We start from the raw sequence: 23222 nt of genomic DNA, 5'->3' as shown, positions 1-23222 counted from the left end.
GTTTTTCATAATGACGTTTTAGTGAAAGTGAGTGGGGTTTAGCTGGCAGATATATGCTTCTGAAACAATAGACAATGAGATCTTTTAACATTGTTTCCAAAGCTATTTTCTTTGGAATACTGTTCTGTGAGATTTGGTAGAAAAAGGATCCTATGATGGAATATTTGGGAAACAATATTATATCCCCTTGTTATAAATTTGCTGTATATATATTTTTTACATTAAAGACTTAAAATTCCTAGAGTAAACAAAAACTGAAAAACAAAACAAAAAATCCTGCTAATTCAATGAATACAAACATTGTGTATATTCATGCATATATATACATATGTGTGTGTTTATAAATATCCTTGAATTCATTTTTCACTGAATACCTGCTAATATTTTGTGGCACTGGCTGATACTGAACACGGTCTTGGAAAGGCTGGTCTAAGGAATTAAAACCTGTAAATTATAAAGGAAATACTTTCAGTTGAAAGGGATGCCTATGGTAGCAGTCTTCAGCTGCTCTGTGTTTCCATCCATGTAACTTAAAATATTTTATTCCTTTCAGTGAACTCTGTCCTAGGGATAAGGAAAAAATGCCACTTAACACTCTAGAGGAGCTATTTACTGCAAATAATTACAGTGGGGCTTGGTAAAGGTATAATGATAATAAGAAGACATATTAGCTTAGATTTTCTTGGTAGCAAGTAACAAAAGCTAATCACAGTTGGATTCATGAAACCCAAAGGCAGAAATATAACCAGGCTCAGGAAAGGTCTAGAAAGTAGCTATATCATTTCTAATAATGCAGAGCTTTTTAACAAAGAGTGTTTTCCTAAGCAAACATTCAGGATCTTGTTTAGAGATTCACAATGAACTCTGCTGTTGGTTGGAGCATATACATATACAGATATACATAGGATACATATTAAAGAAAACATACATAAGTGGTTGTTTTGTAACTGCAACATGTATGCCAGGCATTGGTAACCACAGTAAGTTCCTACCAGTGTGTGTGTGGAAGCTGGCCTAAGACTTGTTTCCTATTATCACTGTTGCCCAGCATGAGGTTGTGAGAGATACTCTGACATTCTGACTTCCAAGATCTTCATCTTGCTATGCAGACTTAACCATTAGTATTTGAAGAATTTAATGAACATAAACATTTCAGATAAAGCCAAGATCCCATTTAATTTAATCTCTGCCCAATGCCATTCCCTTTCCTTCTTCCGAAGACACAACTGCAGTCTTGATCTTCAGGCCATGTTCTATACTTTCACTATTCACATGCAATTAACCACGGCCCCACCTCACTCCACTCCCATCCTTATATACCCACATTGTTTATAAGGGGAAGATTGATATTGTATTTTCCAGAGTCCCATGGAATACCTTCTCCCTTCCTCTTCAGAGAATCTGAGCTGCATGTGGATGTGGCATGTGTGGGTAGAGGGACTACTGGTTACCTATTTTAAAACTTAAAAGGTGAGAGATTTGCACGCATGAATCAACCAGAGACCTTTATTTATTTAGGAACCAAATAACTTTATTGGATGAAAGGCAAGACTGGAAGAAAAAAACTGGAACCTTTTGCAGAAGCAATACTGCAATATGCATGCTCAGCATGGTGATCAGGCAAAGTCGCCAGGCGCCCTGGGGCTAAGGGGAAACAGTCCCAACTCAGTTCTTTTTGTCGCCGTGGCCCAGGGTGAGCTTGTCAAACAGGTACTCTGCCAGGCCGTCTTCCGGAGCCCCCATCTTGCGCAGGCTGGTGACATAGCCCCCCAACTCTTTGACGACGTCGACTTGCTTGTGCAGGCAGTGGCTCTCCAGGAAGTCGCACAGCTGGGCGTCATTCTTGTCAGTGGCCAGCTGGTGCAGGTCGAGCAGGCTCTGGTTCACGCTCTTCTCCAGGTGCAGGGCGCACTCCATGGCCTTCAGGCCGCCCTCCCAGTCGTCGCGGTCCGGCTTCTTGATGTCGCGCAGGCGGATGTGGCCCCCGCGCTGGTTCTGCAGCTCCATCAGCTTCTCGGCATGCTCGGTCTCCTCGCGGGACTGGCGCAGGAAGAAGCGGGCGAAGTTCTTCAAGGCCACGTCGTCGCGGTCGAAGTAGAAGGCCATGGACAGGTACACGTAGGAGGCGTAGAGCTCCAGGTTGATCTGGCTGTTGATGGCGGCCTCGCAGTCGGGGTGGTAGTTCTGGCGCACTTGGGAGAGCTGCGGGGTGGCCATGGCTGGCAGCCTGGGCACCAAGGCGAAGGCGGTGCCGAAGCAAGGGCTGCGGGGCAGAAGGCGGTGGCGGCAGGTCCTCGGTGGCTTTTTAGGGGGGGTGACCAAGGAGACGGGAGGTGGGCAGGCTCCTGAGCTGGTGGCTCATGAGTTCTGGGCTGGAACCGGAAGGTGGGTCCGTTACCCGCGAGTTGGGGGGGGTGGGGTGAGGATCGGTTAGCAGGTCATTGGGGTCAGAGGGGAGGGGCCCTAGGCTCTGGAGGGACTAGGGGGTGTGGCTGGGGGTGTGGCTGGGGGCGTGGTTGGAGGCGGAGCAGAATGAGAGTGCTGTTCCGGGTTCAGAGGAGCTGGGTGACACAGTGTGACTGCTGAGCATGTGGCCTAAATATTTTTAACTGTTATTCATGAATATAAGTGCAACTGTTTTGAGTTAGTCACATGCATGGTTTCTTTGAGCAATCTCCTTGAATACTGTCATGATGGGATTGTTCACCAAATACAGTGCTTTTGTGGTATCATTGGACTATTTAGTATCACAAAGCTTTATTTGGATGGCAGCTATCCTCAGTGACTCAGCATCCGTATTAACGGCACTTCTGATAGCCTCCTCACGCAGTTCCTAGACCTTATTGTTTCACAGACCTCCACTTCTCTCCTACTCACGATCAGGTTCAGTCTTTTCCAACAGCAGAGCAGCATTTCCAAAGTCTCAGCAAATCTTTCCACCTCTCAATCTTCCACTCTTTTTGCATTACTTCCTCACTCCCTCTATTCCCTCTCATCTCTTACTATTTCAACGCAGTCCTAGGAACACATTCCTTCTGCCCTATCTGGACCCCAAAATGGACAGCGTCAGTGATCTCTTCACTGACACCCTAGATTTGCTCTCCGCCTCTCACCTGGCTTGCCGATTCCCTTCGTCTTGGGGAAATGCAGATTTCTCTTTTCTCTTGCAGAAAGCAAAAGTTTTTAGGTGCATTCTTACAGAAAGCACTGCTAACCATGTGGATGTATTCCTCCCTCCAGCCTCATCTGTACTTTCACTGTTGCTCAGCAAGCCTGTGTTTTTTATTTTTTAACTACTTAAATTATAGTCTGTGAAATGAACCATGTGACAGGGAATACCACTGATCTCAAATCGCCTTTTATTCATTCATTCATTCAACAAATATTTATTGATTACCTAATATGGCCAAGGAGCTAGTCTGTAATTTGGGCATATATTAATAACAAAGAGACAAATCTCTGTTCCCATGATGTTTGCATTTTAATGGAGAACCAGATCAAACTAAACAAACATAAAACTGCCACCCCCCCGCACACTTATTGTTGTAAGTGCACACTTACAAGATACGTATATGGAAATTTAAAAGGCAATATATCCTCAGAATTCAAGGATATTATAATAGAAGACATAAAACCAACCTAGGTATTTATAATTCCTTTATTTGTGCATTAATGCAACAACCATTTAGATACTCCAAATATGTGTCAGACACTGTGCTTGATTCTGGAGATACACAGAAGAATCAAATGTGGTCTATGTTCTCAGATAAAGTTAGAATAAAATACCTGTTTTTATTGAAAGATTTAATCCCATGGCTCTAATTAATGCACCTTTGGTTTTGTTGTTGTTGTTATTGTTTTGGTCTCTATTTCTCTTTGCAAATTTACACTATTTTATAATCACTGTTCATGATGAAAGCAAAGGATCAAATATTGAATGTCATGATGTAAACTTACCTAGGCAGTTTTAGAGGCATTTAATTGTTGATTCTGTAAATAAATAGACATCTATTTGAGAAGTTGATTTTAATGATAAAGTCACATACTACAGATGGAAAAGTACCACATGATCAATTTCTCAATGAGAAAATTTTGTTCCTTATTTGCTTAACACCAGTGTTTAGTCTTAAGATAATTGTAGACTTTCAAAATTTCCTTGGGACATTCCATTGTAGTCTTCATTATAAGAATCCATTTAAGCAAAAGAGATCTGGATTTTGTAGAACATTTTCTCATTATGTCTCAAGATTACTTAATAATTTATCACTATAATTATATTCCTCAAATACTTAATAATACTATTGAATGGTTACTAAAGAGTGATAATGGTGTTTCTCAAATATTTCATTCCTCATCATTAACTCCTAGGGGAGATGGTAATGGTAAAATATATATAATAAATAAGAAAAACCCAAGACTTAAAAACCAGCTTTTCTAAGGGAAATCAATAAAGAAGCATGGACTGGAACTTCAAATTCCCACAAGGGAAATATATATAAATAGAAACAAAAGCATTGCATTCAGTTTTCTAAGATGAGGAATATAAAACTAAGTATAAAGATAGAATGAGAAAACTTCAAAGCAGATGATGGTTCTTAAAAACATCAGTATAGGACTATAAGATAAAGGCTTCCTTGAAATGTTTGTGGTCACTGTTTGTATTGTATTAGTGTTCTACAGAGAAATAGAACCAGTAGGTATATATACATATATATACATATATACACATACATACAAAAATGTGTGTATACATATAAATGTGTGTATATGTATATAAAAATAAGGCATTTGTTCACATGATTATGGAGGCTGACAAGTCCTCAAATCTGCATTTGGCAAATTTGAGACCTAGGAGAGGTGATGGTATAGCTCAAAGACCAGCAGGCTGGAAACCCAGAAAGTTCAAGTCAAAGGTAGGAAAACAATCAGTGTCCCAGGTCAAAGCTAGTCAAGCAGGGAGGGTTCTCTCTTACTCAGTGGTAGTCAGCCTTCTGTTTTCTTCAGGCCTTCAATTGATTGTAAGAGGCTTACCTATATTAGGAAGGGCAGTCTGCTTTACTCACTCCACTACTTAAAACGTTAATTTCATGGAAAAACACCCTCAGAGGCATACACAGAATAATAATTGACTACATAGCTAGGTACCCCTGGCCTAGCCAAGTTGACACGTAAAATTAACCATCATAGCATTATTCATAATAAGTGCAGAGTCAACAAACAAAACTTAGAGTGCCATAAATGTGAAAACTCTTTGATTTTTCACTTCTAATCATCATTTAAAAATGTTACAGAACTAATAGTTAGACAGTAAGTTCTGACCCAGCATCAGTAATTAACTCATATTCATTCCTTCAGTATATTTCTAGTGAGTACCTATTATATGCTGGATATTTTTATAGATACTAACATAAAACTTGTTCTATAAATTCATATTTGCATTTTTTTGCAGTGATGTGCTATTCAATGTTCCATATAATCCCTTCTTTAAAAATTAATACATGCAGGGGGAGGAGGGGCAAGATGGTGGAGAAGTAGGAGACCCTGTTTCAACTGGTCCCCTAAAGTGAGCTAATTATCTACCAGAACCCTCTGAGCACCCATAAAACCAGCCTGAGATGTAGGATTATACACTTCTGAATCTCTACGGGGGGCAGAAGGCAACAGTGGACAGGTTAAGCATACTGGGAATGATGGGACTGATATCGGAGGATAAACAGAAAGGGGAGGGAACCACCAGAAGCAACCCATTGGAAAGTAATACCACAATACAAAAGTGCCCTGTGATTGGGGACCAGCATTAACTTGGAGTCTGGTTAAAAGCACTCACAAAGGACAAAAGATCTTAAGGGGCAACTGGTGGAATCAGGCAGTCATGGGCACAGGCCTGAGCCCATGGACCCAGGATAGCCACCGCTGGCAACCACTCGTGCCAGAGTTTGGCGTCACAGCTTCTAGTTCCTGGTTCTGGAGCCCCCAGGGTTGTGTAGCTTGAAGGGAGTCTGGTAGTCGCTCTCTAGAACCACAGCCTTTTGCACTCTGCACTCACTGCAACAACCGGGGTCTGAACTATGCTCCCCACCCACGCTTGAGAGTGCTCCGTGCTGGTGCTAGCTGGTGATCCTAGGATTGGCTCAGAGTCTGAACACTCCCAGCCCAGACTTGAAGGAACTACCCCAGACAGTCCTAGCAAAGGCAACCACCAGGAGTGGGCTCCCTGGACCATTATCGCTTGTGGTTTTGGCAGGGGGGTGCAGGGACAGGCAGGCGCTTCGGGCAACCCCTGAGACAGTGGCAGGGGATGTGCGCTGCCTGTAGGAGGTTACATGACTCAGCAGAGATTGCAGAGGGGAAGTCTGTGTGTTCTGGACCACCCAGACAGGAGCAGACTGAGGCTTCTCTCTCAGACTGAGTTCTGGGTGCACTTTGCTTACCACTAAATCTCCTAAAAGCCACAAAAATCTGCCAAAGAACAAAAACCTCCAGAGAACAAAAGCCTGAAAAAGCGGTTTCTACAGAGCCCAGCCCCTTGATAGGGGGTGGGAGGACTCAACCCAAGGAAAACTGACTGAAAAACAATGCAGCAGGTCCCTCCCCCAGAAAGCCAGCCAAAAGAATGAGAGGACAACCACCACAGGGTCCCCATAAAACTGTAAAACTCCAATATCAGGGGAAAACAATATATTAAGCTCCTGATATTGCCCTAAAACCAGTATATTTCATAGATACAACTTTTATTTTTAATTTGTTCTCACTATTCCTGTTCTTTTTAATTTTTTTAACCTACTTACCATTACAACTAGAGGTTTAATACAACATATTCCATAATAACCTTTTAACTTGAAGTTTTTTCATACATATACCTGTATTTTTCTTTTTCTTTTCTATTTTATTTTTTAAAATATACATATAGATATAAGCTTCAAGGTACTCCTCTTTCCCTAATCAATACTACCCCTATATATAAACCAGTTTTAATCTTCCTGTATCTCTGGAAAGTTGAGTCCTTTAACAAAGATATCAAGATACACCCAGGAAGAATCAAAATAACCTTCCTTGCCCACATCAAGGATTTATAACCACCCTCCCATCTTTTTCTTCTGTCAGTGTGTCTACGTATTTGTTTTTGTTCTGGTATTATATAAATCTTATCCTTGGGGTTCATTTTTTTTTCTTAAGATTTTATTTATTTATTTGACAGAGAGATCACAAGTAGGCAGAGAGGCAGGCAGAGAGAGGGGGGAAGCAGGCAATCTGCCCAGCAGAGAGCCTGATGTGGGGCTTGATCCCAGGACCCTGAGATCATGACCTGAGCCGAAGGCAGAGGCTTTAACCCACTGAGCCACCCAGGTACCCCATCCTTGGTGTTCATTTTGGCTGGTTCTTTTTTTTTTTTTTTCTTGTCATTTACTTTTATTGGTCTTTTTGTTTGTCCATTTTTGTTTGTTTACCTTATAACTCTTACCTTTGGGGCTCATTCTGGCTCGGTCCTCTCTTTCTCTCTCTCTCTTTCTATTTTTTCTTTCTTTTTAGTGGTGACTTCCAAGTGCTCAGAAGTGTTCCAGGGTGCACTTTGCCTGGACTGCAGCTGATATATTTAGCTATACATCCCCTCAACCACCTCTCACCAAAATGACTAGGAAGAGGAACACTCAACAGAGGGAAACTTCAGAGACTGTGCCCCGTCCATCAGAAGTATTGGATATGGACGTAAACAGTATGTTGGAAAGGGAATTCAGGATAACAATTATCCAGGCAATGGCTAGGTTGGAGAAAACCATTAGTGACAACAAAGAATTTCTAAGGACGGAAGTGAGAGCCAACCCGGTAGAAGTTAAAAATGCTATCAATGACATCCAATCTAATCTAAATACTCTGACAGCTAGGGTAACTGAGGCAGAAGATAGAAGTAGTGATCTAGAGGACAAACTGATAGAGAAAAAAGATCAAGAGGAGGCATGGAACAAACAGCTTAGAAGCCATAAAAACAGAATTAGTGAAATAAGTGATGCCATGAATCTTTACAGTGTCAGAATTATTGGGATCTCTGAGGGGGTGGAGAAGGAGAGAAGATTAGAAGATATAGTTGAACAAATTCTGGGTGAAAATTTTACCAATATGGGGAATGGAACCAAAGTTCATGTCCTAGAGGCAGAAAGAATATCCCCCAAGATCAATAAATCTAGAAAGACCTCGAGGCGCTTCATTGTGAGACTGATGAATCATAATTTTAGACAAGAGCTTCTGAGGGGAAGAGATTCCTTACATACAGAGGAAGGTCCATCAGAATAACATCAGACCTGTCTACAGAAACCTGGCAAGCCAGAAAGGGCTGGCAAGACATATTCAGGGCACTTAATGAGAAGAACATGCAGCCAAGAATACTCTATCCAGCAAGGCTGACATTCGAAATGGATGGAAAGATAAAGAGCTTCCAAGACCGGCAAGGTTTAAAAGAGTATGTGACCACCAAGCCGGAACTACAGGAAATATTAAGGGGGGGGGGGGCTCTGTAAAAGAAGAAAGAACCCAAGAGTGACATAGAACAGAAATTTACAGAGACAATCTATAGAAACAAGGACTTCACAGGCAACATGATGTCAATAAAAATGTATCTTTCAATAATCACTCTCAATGTGAATGGCCTAAACTTTCCCATAAAATGGCACAGGGTTGCAGATTGTATAAAACGACACAACCTGTCCATATGTTGTCTATAAGAGACCCATTTGGAACCTAAAGATGCACCCAGACTGAAAGTGAAAGGATGGAAAAACATCTTTCATGCCAGTGAGCCTCTAAAGAAAGCTGGGATAGCAATTCTTATATCAGATAAATTAGATTTTAAACTAAAGACTGTAGTCAGAGATAAAGAAGGACACTGCATCATTCTTAAAGGGTCTATCCACCAAGAAGATCTAATAATTGTAAATATTTATGCTCCCAATATGGGAAAAGCCAACTACATAAGACAACTGTTAATCAACATAAAGAGTCATATTGATATTAATATATTAATAGTAGGGGATCTTAACACACCACCCTCAGTAATAGATCATCCAAGCAGAAAATCAATAAAGAAATAAGAGCATTGAATGACACGTTGGATGAGATGGACCTCATAGATATATAGAGAACATTCCACACTAAAACAACAGAATACTCATTCTTCTCGCGTGCACATGGAATTTTCTCCAAAACAGACCACATATTGGGTCACAAATCAGGGCTCAACTGATACCAAAAGATTGAGATTATTCCCTGCATATTCTCAGACCACAATGCTTTGAAACTGGAACTCAGCCACAAGAAAAAGTTTGGAAGGAATTCAAACACTTGGAAGCAAAAGACCACCCTGCTTAAGAATGTTTGGATCAACCAGGAAATCAAAGAACTTAAACAATTCATGGAAACCAATGGGAATGAAGACACTTCAGTTCAAAACCTATGGGATATGGCAAAGGCGGTCCTAATGGGGAAATACATAGCCATCCAAGCCTCCCTCAAAAAACACTGAAAAATCCAGAATACACCAGCTCTCTTTACACCTTAAAGAACTGGAGAATCATCAACAAATTAAGTCAGCCCCACACACAAGAAGGGAAATAATCAAGATTAGAGCAAAGATCAATGAGCTAGACACTAGGGATACAGTAGAACACATCAATGAAACTAGAAGCTGGTTTTTTGAAAGAATCAATAAGATCAATAAACTATTGGCCAAACTAATCCAAAGGAAAAGAGAGGACCCAGATTAATAAAATTATGAATGAAAAGGGAGAGATCATGACTAATACCAAGGAAATAGAAACAATCATCAGAAATTATTATCTACAGTTATATGCCAGTAAGTTAAGCAACCTAGACAAAATGGATGCATTCCTGGATACTATAAACTTCCAAAACTGAATCACGAAGAAATTGACAACCTGAATAGACCAATATCTGGTAATGAGATTGAAGCATTGATCAAAAACCTCCCAAAAAACAAGAGCCCAGAACCTGACGGATTCCCTGGAGAATTCTACCAAACATTCAAAGAAGAAATAATACCAATTCTCCTGAAGCTGTTTCAAAAGATAGAAACAAAAGGAAAACCTCCAGACTCTTTTAATGAAGCCAGCATTACCCTGATCCCCAAACCAGGCAAAGACCCCACCAAAAAGGAGAATTTCAGACCAATGTCCCTGATGAATATGGATGCCAAGATTCTCAACAAGATACTGGCTAATAGGATCCAACAGTACATTAAAAAGATTATCCACCATGACCAGGTGGGATTTATCCATGGGATGCAAGGGTGGTTCAACATTCACAAATCAATCAATGTGATAGAACAAATCATTAAGAGAGAAGAACCACATGGTCCTCTCAATTGATGCAGAAAAAGCATTTGACAAGATACAGCATCTGTTCCTGATTAAAACAATTCAAAGTACAGGGATAGAGGGAACATTCCTCAACTTCATAAAATCTATCTATAAAAAACCCACAGCGAATATCATCCTCAATGGGGAAAAGCTGACATCCTTTCCTGTGAAATCAGGAACGTGACAAGGATGTCCACTCTCGCCACTGTTGTTCAACATAGTTCTAGAAGTCCTAGCAACAGCAATCAGACAACAAAAAGAAATAAAATGTATTCAAATGGGCAAAGAAGTCAAACTCTCTTTGCAGATGACATGATACTTTATATGGAAAACCGAAAAGATCCCCCCCGCCAAACTATTAGAACTCATACAGCAATTCAGTAATGTGGCAGGATACAAAGTCAATGCACAGAAATCAGTTGCTTTCTATTACACTAACAATGAAAAAATAGAAAGGGAAATGAGAGAATTGATTGCATTTACTATAGCACCAAGAACTGTAAGATACCTGGGAAAAAACCTAACCAAAGAGATAAATGATCTATACTTGAAGAAGTACAGAACACTCATGATAGAAATTGAAGAAGAGAAAGATGGAAGAGCATTCCGTGCTCATGGATCAGAAGAATAAACATTGTCAAAATGTCTATACTGCCTAGAGCAATCTATATTTTCAATGCCATCCTGATCAAAATTCCAACAGCATTTTTCAAAGAGCTGGAACAAACAATCCTAAAATTTGTATGGAACCAGAAGAGACCCTGAATTGCTAAGGAAATGTTGAAAAAGAAAAAGAAAACTGGGGGAGGGCATCCCGTTGCCTGATTTCAAGCTTTACTATAAAGCTGTGATCACCAAGACAGCATGGTACTGGCACAAAACAGACACATAGACCAGTGGAACAGAGTAGAGTGCCCAAATATGGACCCTCAACTCTATGGTCAAATAATCTTTGACAAAGCAAGAAAAAATATCCAGTGGAAAAAAAAGATGGTATCTTCAATAAATGGTGCTGGGAAAATTGGACAGCTATGTGTAGAAGAATGAAATTGGATCATTCTCTCACACCAGGCAAAAAGATAAACTCGAAATGGATAAAAGACCTCAACATGAGGCAGGAATCTATCAAAATCCTAGAGGAGAACATAGGCAGTAACCTCTTCGACATCGGCCACAGCAACTTCTTTCATGATATGTCTCTAAAGGCAAAGGAAAGAACAGAGAAAATGAACTTTTGGGACTTCATCAAGATCAAAACCTTCTGCACAGCAAAGGAAACAGTCAACAAAACAAAGAGGCAACCCACGGAATGGGAGAAGATATTCTCAAATGACACTACAAAGGGCTAATATCCAAAGTCTATAAAGAACTCTTCAAACTCAACACACACAAAGCAGATAATCACTTCAAAAAAATGGGCAGAATACATGAACAGACACTTCTCCAAAGAAGACATACAAATGGCTAACAGACACATGAAAAAATGTTCATCATTATTAGCCATCAGGGAGATTCAAATCGAAACCACATTGAGATACCACCTTATGCCAGTTAGAATGGCCCAAATTAACAAGACAGTAAACAACAAGTGTTGGAGAGGATGTGGAGAAAGGGGAAACCTCTTACACTGTTGGTTGGGATGCAAGTTGGTGCAGCCACTTTGGGTTTGGAGAGTCCTTAAGAAATTAAAAGTAGAGCTACCCTATAACCCTGCAATTGCACTACTGGATATTTACCCCAATAATACAGATGCAGTGAAGAGAAGGGCCACCTGTACTCCAATGTTCATAGCGGCAAGGCCACAGTCGCCAAACTGTAGAAAGAACAAAGATGCCCTTCAACAGACAAATGGATAAAGAAGATATGGTCCATATATTCTCTGGAGTATTATGCCTCCATCAGAAAGGATGAATACCCAACTTTTGTATCAACATGGACAGGACTGGAAGAGATTATGCTGAGTGAAATAAGTCAAGCAGAGAGTCAATTATATGATTTCACTTACTTGTGGAGCATAAGGAATAACACGGAGGAGATTGGGAGATGGAGAGGAGAAGTGAGTTGGAGGAAATCGGAGGGGGAGATGAACCATGAGAGACTGTGGACTCTGAGAGACTAACTGAGGGTTTTGGAGTGGGGGGTGGGAAGGTGGGGGGTGGGGTTAGCCTGATGGTGGTATTATGGAAGGCACATATTGCATGGAGCACTGGGTGTGGTGCATAAACAATTTTGGAACTGAAAAAAAATTAAACATTAATACATGTAGTAAGTAGACCATAAATAGCAGCAGTTGGTGACTTATGTCACTCTCTGTTAATAAATATGTGTATACATGTATATATGTATATATGTAAGCTTATTTGCATATATAAACTTGTATGTGTGTGTGTACATGCATATGAACAAAAAATCATTTAATAAAGGGTAACATAAAGTGATGTATCAATCCAGAGTCAATATTAATCTGTCTCTGGGCTGTTTACTCTGTATTATCTCACTATTACAGATACTCTCTGAGTTAATTTTTATAATTATCACTCATATTTTACAGGTAAAGAAATTGTGAATTAGAGAGTATGCTCAAGCACACATCTTGTAAAAGCAGACAGTGACATTCTGAACTGATTTCTCTCTAGGTAGTTTAGAAAGTTTGGCTGGACCATCATGATGAGCTCTGTTAAGACAAAGACTATTTAACTTGTTTGATGGTAAATTTCACATAGTAGGGGCTCAAAAACATGAATTAAAAGATTGAGAGGCCTATTAAAAGCTTTAGTCTCATTATTTTTCTAAATTAAAACAATGAGTGGGGGGCACTTGGGTGGCTCTGTGGGTTAAAGCCTCTGCCTTTGGCTCAGGTCATGATCTCAGGGTTCTGGGATCGAGCCCCGCATCGGGCTCTCTGCTCGTCAGGGAGCCTGCTTCCTCCTCTCTCTGCCTGCCTTTCAGCCTACTTATGATCTCTCTGTCAAATAAATAAATACAATCTTTAAAAAAAAAAAGAGCGGGAATGGATTTTGAATATTTAAACTGTGTTTCTTTTAGAAAGAAAAAAATCACAGATACCCAATAGTGACAAATTACTATTATAATTTTAATTTGGTATGCATAAACACAAAACTAGGTATAAAAATCTCTATGCTTAAAGGTATGTTTTTATAACTGTAAATATATACAAATAAATATTTATATTTAATATTTTTATATTGTTTACTTATACTATAAAACTAATAAAATTAAAATTAAGAAACTCCAATTATGTATCACACTATGCTTTTTGTCTTAAGCACAGTTTTCACTGAGACTAAATTTAGTTGCCCAGATGCAAGTTTTCTTATGAGTGTGCCATGCCTCTATGCCCCAATATACATTCATTATTGCAGTTCTTGGCCACTCTTCTTTACTGAAATGATTTCAGTTCATGGAAATCATCATTTAAATATCGTCCATCCACATTATTCTTTTATTAACTCGTATAAAATAAGGTGATACTTTATTCTGATGTGGCTTATTTCATGACGTATTAAAACTCTCAATAACTTCATTAACTGATGGTTCTGAAGTTCCATTCTATTAAACTATGGTGCATTTCCTGGTCATCACTTTAAAAGGAAGTTTTAGCCCTTGCAGCTGGTAGAACAAGTCAACATGACCATAAGGGTGAACAGGGGGCAGCTGTCATTTTTATACTAGGATATGCCAGTTATACAGCAGTCACATTCAACATGATTCAGAGCACGCATGCAAATGTGGACATCAAGTTTGTGTGGCCATATTGAGCTATGAGGAAATCAAGATGGTCCTGAAAATGGTTCTAGTAATTTTTAATTTAGTTGTAAACACAAGAACAGATCCATGGAATTCACAAATACAGCTAGAGAACACTAGTTAGATGACATGAACACACCATGTATCTAATCAGTAAGTATTTAGGATTTAATAAATGTCCAGCTTTGTGAAAAGTACTGAATGATTGCACCAGACATTGACTTTAATTTCATAAGAGTCTGTTTCAGTTCACTTTGTTCACCAATAAAATGCAAATATGGCCAAATTAAAATTAGTAGCTAATGAGTTGATAATTAATAGAATACATATTTATTTAGTTTGAAATATTCACATGTATTCAAAAATATTTTGTTTCAGATCTTTACTTCTGTTGTCACAGATATAGAAATTGTTAAGGAAGTTCTCATACCTTTTCCTACATAACAATTATGTGTAGGGAAAATACAGTGAAATTATGTTAGTTAACTTTGTCAACCTTAAAATGAAATGGGCAGTTATTTTTCCAGCACAATGAATTTATGTGGGAATAGCAGGGGAATTGCAATTCAAGACAGACAAACTCTGACAAACCATAGGCGATTCTGGAGGGCAAAAGAGGGGGGCTTGCTTTTATTGATAAAAGAAGGAAATTTGGAGCAGCAATGTAGAACAAAAGTCCATTAAAGGAACGTGAGAGTTCAGACTTCTAATTGGTTGAGTGTGGGAGTTTCTCATTGGCTGTTGCTGTTGATGGGCAAGAAGAAAATTTTCCTTCCTCCTGCTGGAGTAGTAGACTAAGTTTTTTTCTGCTGAGGAATGTGAGCTCAGATTCTTCCAGTTGGGGTCTGCAATCCACAGTGAGTGGTATTGTATGAGAGCTCCCCCCTTCAGGGCTTTCCAATTCCGTTTTAGATGAGATTTCCTTAGTTTTCCCAACCTAAATATCCAGAAAATGTCTTAGTTAAAGCTATATTTTGTTTTACTAAACACAGCTGTATATTTTTCCAGACTAGTTAGGGGAAACCATAATCCTTTTAAATTTTCCTGTGATTCCATACCTTACGGTAGTATTAACCCAGAGTGATGATAGGATAAGCCTATATTTAATGTGATCACTATTCTCCATAATTTGACATAACTGATTTACTCTCATTTTTGAATTTTCTAAATTTTTCTTCCACATTCTAAATGGCTTATTTTATGTTTTCCTCTTGCGTAAAAATGTCATTACTTTCAACAAGCAAATATAAAAACTCAGTGAAAATCACAACTTAGAAAAGCAGAAGTTTTTTTGTAAAGTGCTTCCTTTGTATGATTGACATTTATTATCTTCCCTTTGAGCTTTTAATTCTTCAGTTCTTGCTTATACAGGAAAGTAAACCACGTCCTTTTGACTTATTTTCTGAAGACTTTGCCATATTACAAAAACATCTCTGAATATTTAAGTTCATGTCAGCCTATTTAGGGGATTTCAAATTCCTAGGAAATATCTGATTCTTAGTAGCTTTCTGCCAAAATGATTCTAAACCTCATTTGTTTCAGTATGAGTCAATGGATTAGGATATATTCTTTAAGTAAGAAAGATTACTTAACATTTCACTTTTGCTTATGTAGATGGTGCTCTTAAGTTATGATTTCTTACATGACAAACAACTCATGAGGAAAGGCTCATTAATAATCTGCCAAATACTTTTGCCTTTATACTCAGTTGCCCATTAGTAATATTACCCCTTGATTTTCTCCTGCCAGAAAAATGCTGATTCTTCGAAATTATTGGCAGGGACATGAATTTATACAGTGTGTGTGTGTGTGTGTGTGTGTGTGTGTGTTGGAAGAGAGATTGAGTGCAAAGACAAAACCTAGCATTCCTTTTCAGGACGTGAATTAAAGATGGGCTGTGGAGGAACTGGTGGATTTGGGAAGGAAGGTGAGGCCAAAGTCGGCCCTCTTGAAAGGACAGAGGCTGTTGCAATTGAGAGGGAGAGAAATCTACTGAAAAGAATTCCTGAGCAGTAACATTTTGACTGCGTGTGTGGTAAAGTCCCTGGCCTGGAGTAGAAGGGGAAAGTTGGGCTGAGAGCAGCTTCTGGTGGCAGGGAATATTATTTTCTCTTACCTGCTGCTATTCATACATTCCTTAGCATTCCTTAGATCCTAGCAAACTGTAAAAGACTAAAAACATTAATGGTAACTGGAAATATCAGTTCCATGTCCAAATAATATATTTACAATGCTTCCTTCCCTATTTTACCATGTCTCTGTCAATTATCAATGCTTTTATTCCCTCCTAAAACTTTACTTTGGTGCTTAATCAAATGTATTCCTCAATTATGCTGCAGAGAAATGCAGTTTTCCCATTGTGGCCCTTCTCTTTTTTCTTTTTCACATTAACAGTCCCTAATTTTTAGGGAAAAAAGATTTATAAATGAATCAAGGTGCACAATTCCCCAAAATACAAAAATCAATTCTTACATTATTACAGATTGGTGAACACATTGATCACATCAGAGTATTTCAATTAACGTTTTGTCACTAGAGATCACAGGTACAAGATGAAAAAAACATTCAGTTTATTCAGTTGTTAACAAACGTAGGAGGGGAAATGGAGATAGAAATAATAAGATTCTATGCAGAACCAGAAGTCCACTTTCTTTTCTCCCAGAGACAGTTTTATAAACCATGGTGGTGATTCTCCTAGCTATCCTGTTAAATATATTTGGTTAGATTACGTTCTAACAGTTCATTGGAGTAAGTCTCTGTAGGACACGTGGTTTTATAAAACTGTTTAATAGCTGAACGATGTGGAGCATCTCTAAGACCATCTTCTTGCAAAGGAGTGTTGTTAGGTCAAATGAACAAGAGAAAACAGGTAATAATATAATAAAAGGACTATTTTTACTAAATAGCAATTCATTTCATAATTTGTGATAAGTTCAACAACATCTTAGAAAATCATGGTGTGCATGTATATATTGAATGCATATATTTGTATGTACATATTATGATTTAATAGCTAATGTTAATATTAGCTAAAATTTGGACCTTAATATGGATTTGGTATGAATATGTGTCATTCTAAAGAGATATGATTAACATGAATTAATAGCCTATATTTCATAATTTGGGTTAGAGTGATATAATTTATATATAGTAATAATATGGAATTTTTTTCCACCCTTCCCAAGTTGGACACTCATCAGGTAAAGTAGAATTACCAGGGACATGTATTTTAGCTGATTATATGTGTGTATTTTCTGTGAATTTTTGATTATTTAAAAAATACAAATGTTGATTTTGAAGCTATGGAGTAAGATTAAGCCAGTAGAGAACTGAGTTATTGATTATTCTGCATTTTTCTTATCCATAATATGAAGTGATTCTGAAAAATTTTTTGCTAGTTATTAGAAAATAAGCTTAGATTTATGGTAGTTCTTTGAATGCTTCCATCAAAGTTCCATCAATAGGAATGTGCGGTCAGCCTTCTTTTGCTTAAATCAGTAGACATAATGTAGTAACACTTACATGTCCTCAGACAGTTTTATTACTTTAACAACACAAAAAAATGGCCAAGATTTTAGCCACTTGAGAGGTCTTCTAACTATATACCAGAGAATTTCATGTGTACTTGGCTTGAACCACCTTATAAAATAGAACTTCATTTGCTTATTACCTATGTATTATAATCTATATTAGTGAATTAGAGATGTGGACCAGGTAATCAAATATGTATACACTGAGATAGAAACACCCTTCATATTTTTTTCTGGAATTTATCTATATAAGAAAATAAAATGAGCCTGTTAAAAATATGAGAAAAAATATTAGCCTGATGTTATTCTTATTAAGAATTTGAGTAAAAGCATTTGTTCTCCCTTAGTCTCAAGTTCTTTAAAAAAAAAAAAAAGTGATCTTGGACTATATTCTGTCTGAGATATTCTGGTCAAATGATTATATGCCCAGGGATTTCAACCCTTGGTTGTAAATCAAAATCAACTGAGGGAATTTCGATTGAGCAGATTCAGGATGAAACTTACACATACATACCTTTAAGAAGTGCCACAAATGATTCTAATACTCATCCAGGATATAGGATGGTGATTCTGTGCTATTTGATGCAAAGAACAAAATGGAAATCTCTAAGTCTACATATTGCTTATAATTTATTTGAATTTCATGTCTTGTGAAAAAAATGTCAGTGGGTATAGCATTGGTAAAATAGCATTTTATCTTATTAAAAGAAAATATGCTCACAGTATTATTGGTAGAAAAAATCAGAATGGACAGTGTATTAGGGTTCTCCAAAGAAACAGAACTAATACATATTTGTGCATGTGTGTATGTATACATATATGTATATACACACACAAAAACACACACAAGCACTTATATATGACTTACATATGATGTTTCTTTTTCCTTCCTGCGTATGTCGAATTTTAAGTTTCTCCAGATTTTGCTACCTTGGGTGATACCATTACTACTTTGTTTTTTAAAGCCTTTGAAAGTCTCTTGGGCCTATAAAAGGTACAAGGCTCTCAAAAAGTAATACTCGGGTTTTGATGTGCATAAGAATAATTGAAAGACCATGTAAAATGCCTATTTTTGGCTTCATTCCTAGAAAATTCTGTCACAGTTTATATGGGGAGAGGGTGCCCACAAAATCTGCATTTTAAAGGAGTAGCAGTTTCTCTCTAGTTTGCTCAGTAGGTATCCTATATTCATCCATCATAATGGAATATGCACTTTAAAAAAAACTAAACCTTTGGGGTGCCTCCGTGGCTTAGTTGGTTAACTGGCTGACTCTTGATTTCAGTTCAGGTCATGATCTCAAGGTTGTAAGATTGAGCCCTGCATCAGGATCTATGCTGAGCATGGAGCCTGCTTAAGATTCTCTCTCTCCCTCTGCCCCTCTGCCCTGCCCCCCACTAGCATACTTGCTCACACACTCTCTCTCTCAAAAAAACCACTCCCCCACCAAAAAAAAAAAATCAACCTTTTATTTTGGAGTATTAGGTTTATAAAACACTTGCAGTGATTGTGGGGAGTGTTCCATGTATTCTCTTCACCCAACTTTCCCTAATGTTAATATTTTATTGTAACACATACGGTAAAACTTAAAAAAAATGGTAATTGCTGGGGTGCCTGCGTGGCTCAGTTGGTTAAGTGTCCTGCTCTTGGTTTTGGCTCAGGTCATGATCTGACGGTTGTGAGATCTAGCCCCATATCAGGGTTGTGAAACCAAGTTCTATGCTGGGCTTTTGCTCAGCATGGAGTCTGCTTGAGATTATTTCCCCCTCTCTCTCCCTTCCCCTCTGCTCCTCCCCCCTGCACGCTTTCTCTCCCTCTAAAATAAATAAATTAATTAAATCTTTTAAAAATGGTGTATTGCTTTTAGCTTCTCTCAAGAAGCTAAAATTCAAACTTGTAGGCTTTTTTTTTTTTTAACAATACCATACTTTTCCTGTTCCAGAATCCAATCCAGTATAACACATTGAATTAACTTGTCATCATTTGTCTTCAGTGGTCTTTGACAGGTTCTTAACCTTTCCATGTTTCCCTATGACCTTTCAGAAGAATAATTTTGAGAATTATTGGGCCAAGTATTTTGTAGAGTGATCCTAAATTTGGGGTTTTTAGGTGTTTTTGTCATGAGAGACCAGGATTCTGAGTTTTAGGGAAGAATACCATAAAAGTGAAATGTCTTTCTCATCACATTGTTTTGAGGGGGTACATGATACTAGCATGACTAATAACTGGTGATGTTAACCTTGATTACTTAGTTAAGTTGAAGTCTGCCAGATTTCTTCCATGTAAAGTAAGGCTAGTATTTTCCCTTATTTTTTTTTAAAGATTTTATTTATTTATTTGACACAGAGAGTGAGAGCAGCAGGCAGAGGGAGAGGGAGAAACAGGCTTCCCACTGAGCAGGGACCCCAGTGTAGGGCCTTAATCCCAGGACCCCAGGATTATGACCTGAGCTGAAGGCAGACACTTAACCATCTGAGCCACTCAGACACCCCAGTATTGTTCCCTTTTCATACTCTATCTTTTTGAATCAAGTCCATACTATGAGGAAGGTGTTTAAAACCCACATCCTGAAGAGAGAAGTATCTACATATATTATTTTAAATTCTTCGTAAGAAAGATTAGTACCTTCTTCCCCATTTATTTATGTATTCACTTATGTATATCAATTTGGACTCATGGACTTTTTTTATATTGTGTAATAATTTTAAAGTTTAGTTAATTATATTGCTCAAATTGTTCTAATGTAGGCCATCTGGTTCTCCTTTAGTTTGGCTTCTGTGTTCTTTGACCTGCTTCTATTCTTTTGCTTTTTGAGCACTTCCTGTTTTTTGGCATTACATAATGGCTCAGGTTCATCTTATATTTTCATTGCCCCAGTCCTAGAATTAGTCAATTCTCCAAGGATGTCTTGGATTTTTTTGTTGTTGTTATTTTGGAGAATGCTATTTAGAAACCAATATCTGGATGCTGGATGTTGCTCCTTGGGAGTCATTATTTCTAGTCTCTAGGCAGATCGAGCTAAGAAATATATGCATGTATACTAACTGATACATATACACACATTTATAATCATTTCTTTAGGTATCTCTCTCTATACATACTAAGCATGAGTTTATACTGATGTCTATGACTCTAATCCAATTCTCTCCTTGCTTATTTGTAACTTCTTTTACTAATAGTGACTCACTTCATTTACCATTTATTTATTTATTTGTTCAATCTTGTTTGAATGTAGTTTCATATTTTTTCTAAAGATTTTATTTATTTGTCAGAGAGAGCACATAAGCAGGGGGAGCAACAGGCAGAGGGAGAAGCAGGCTCCCCGCTGAGTAAGGAGCCCAACACAGGACTCGGTCCCAGGACCCTGGGATCATGACCTGAAGTAAAAGCCGATGCTTCATCAACTGAGCCACATAGGCATCCCTGTAATTTCATATTTTTAAACCATACCCAGTGAGAAACAAATTTACCAACTAAGATTGTGTTTATGTGCGGTTATTTTTGCATTTAGTCTTACATTTCCCAATCAGAACATCGTTTTCCGAGGTCACTTATGTCAGCTCCTTTTTCTCTATCCCCGTCAGTGCAGTTATATCATGTATAGGTAATACAGTTAGATTTCTTTGTCACAGGCTACATTCCATTCTGGGATACTATGATTTTTTTTTTAATTGCAAACATTAAACTTTACCCTGAGATAAACTGTTCTGTAGGTTTTGACAAATGCATAGAATCATGTATTTTCCACCTAGTAATATAAAGAACAGTTGCATCATCCTAAAAATTTCCCTGAGTCCCCTTTGTAGTCAGTCAGTTCCTCCTAACCCCTGACAAATACTGATTTGTTTTCATCCCTATAATTTTCTTTTTTCCAGAATATTAAATAAACAGAATAATACAATATGGAGACTTTTGGAGCTGGTATCTTTGACTTAGCAATATTTAAGATCCATCTGGCATGAATCAGTTGTTTCTTTTTATCACTGATTAGTATCCTTTGTTTCCAAATCCAAATCTGATTATCCATTCATTTGTTGAAGGAAAAATTGATTATTTCCAGTTTGGGACAATTATGAATAAAGCTGCTATAAACATTTATGTATAGGTTTTTGTGTGAACATAGATTTTCAGTTAACTGAGAAGTATGAATGTTAGGTCCTATAGCAGGACCATTTTGCTCTGTAAGAAACTGCCAAACTGTTTTCCAGGTAGTCATATTATTTTACATTCCCACTATCAATGAATGTGAGCTCCTGTTGCATTAAATCTTCATCATCATTTGGGATTGTCAGTTTTTAGATTTTAGCTACTCTGATAGGTGTGTAGTGATAGCTCATAGCGGCATTATTTGTATTGCCCTAATGACAAATGATGAGCTTCTTTTCATACACTTTCTTGCCATCGGTGTATCTTCTTTGGTGAATACATATATGCACTAGATTGTTTGTTTTATTATGTTGACTTTTGAAGAGTACCTTATATATCCTGGATATGAGTTCTTTTTACATTATATTCTTGAAAAGTGGAAAAAGATGAAGTGGCCATAAGGTACAAAAATTGGTTTTTAATGAACAGTCATATGAAAATTTTTTAAGATACCCAATTGAACTTTAGTTATTTTATTTTTAAAATTTTAACCTACTTTTAAGTTTTTATTTAAATTCCAGTTAGTTAACATAGAGCATAACATTAGTTTCAAGTATACAATACACTGATTCAAAACTTCCATACAACACCTGCTGCTTATCATAAGTACACTTCTTAATCCTGGTCATCTATTTAACTCATCCCCCTCCCCCCAACCTTCCCTCTGGTAACCATCAGTTTGTTCTCTATAGTTAAGAGTCTCTTTTTGTGGTTTACCTTTCTCTGTATTTTCCCCTCTGCTTGTTTGTTTCTTAAATTCTATGTATGAGTGAAATCATAAGGTATTAGTCTTTCTCTGACTGTCTTTCTCTGGCTGACATATTTCACTTATCATAATGCTTAGTGTATACACACACACACACACACACACACACACACATACACATACACACACACACACATATATATGACATCTTCTTTATCCGTTCATCAGTCAAAGGACACTTGGGCTGTCTTCATGGTCTGGCTATTGTATATAATGCTGCTATAAACATTGGGGTACATGTTTTTTTGAAATGGCATTTTTGTGGGTTTTATTGGGTAAATACCTAGTAATGCAAATACCTAGTACCCTAGTAGATGACAGAGTAGTCCTATTTTTAAATTTTTGTGGAACCTCCATACTGTTTTCCACATTGGCTGCAACAGTTTGCGTTCTCACCAACAGTGCAAGAGGGTTCCCTCTTCTCCACATCCTTACGAACACCTGTCGTTTCTTGTGTTGTTGATTTTGGCCATTCTGACTTGTGGGAGGTGATACATCCTTGAAATTTTGATTTCTATGTCTCTGATGATCAGTGATGTTGAACATCTTTTTGTATGTCCATTTGCCATCTGCATGTCTTCTTTGGAAAAGTGACTATTCAGGTCTTCTGCCCATTTTTTAAATGGATTATTCATTTTTGGGGTATT

At 37.9% G+C, this 23222-nt stretch overlaps 1 protein-coding gene across 1 annotated transcript; it reads right to left on the bottom strand.

Moving 5' to 3' along the window:
- Positions 1-1665: 1665 nt before the first annotated feature.
- LOC308337723 (ferritin heavy chain-like) lies at positions 1666-2217 on the bottom strand (the record flags this gene model as incomplete). Its single annotated transcript, XM_080795886.1, has 1 exon — positions 1666-2217. One exon carries the CDS (start codon positions 2215-2217, stop codon positions 1666-1668), a length of 552 nt encoding a protein of 183 aa, XP_080652012.1.
- Between the last annotated feature and the right edge of the window lie 21005 nt (positions 2218-23222).

The sequence above is a fragment of the Martes martes genome, assembly GCF_963455335.1.
Source record: "Martes martes genome assembly, chromosome: X".
NCBI lineage: Eukaryota > Metazoa > Chordata > Mammalia > Carnivora > Mustelidae > Martes > Martes martes.
This window is presented reverse-complemented; position numbering and strand designations above follow the sequence as displayed.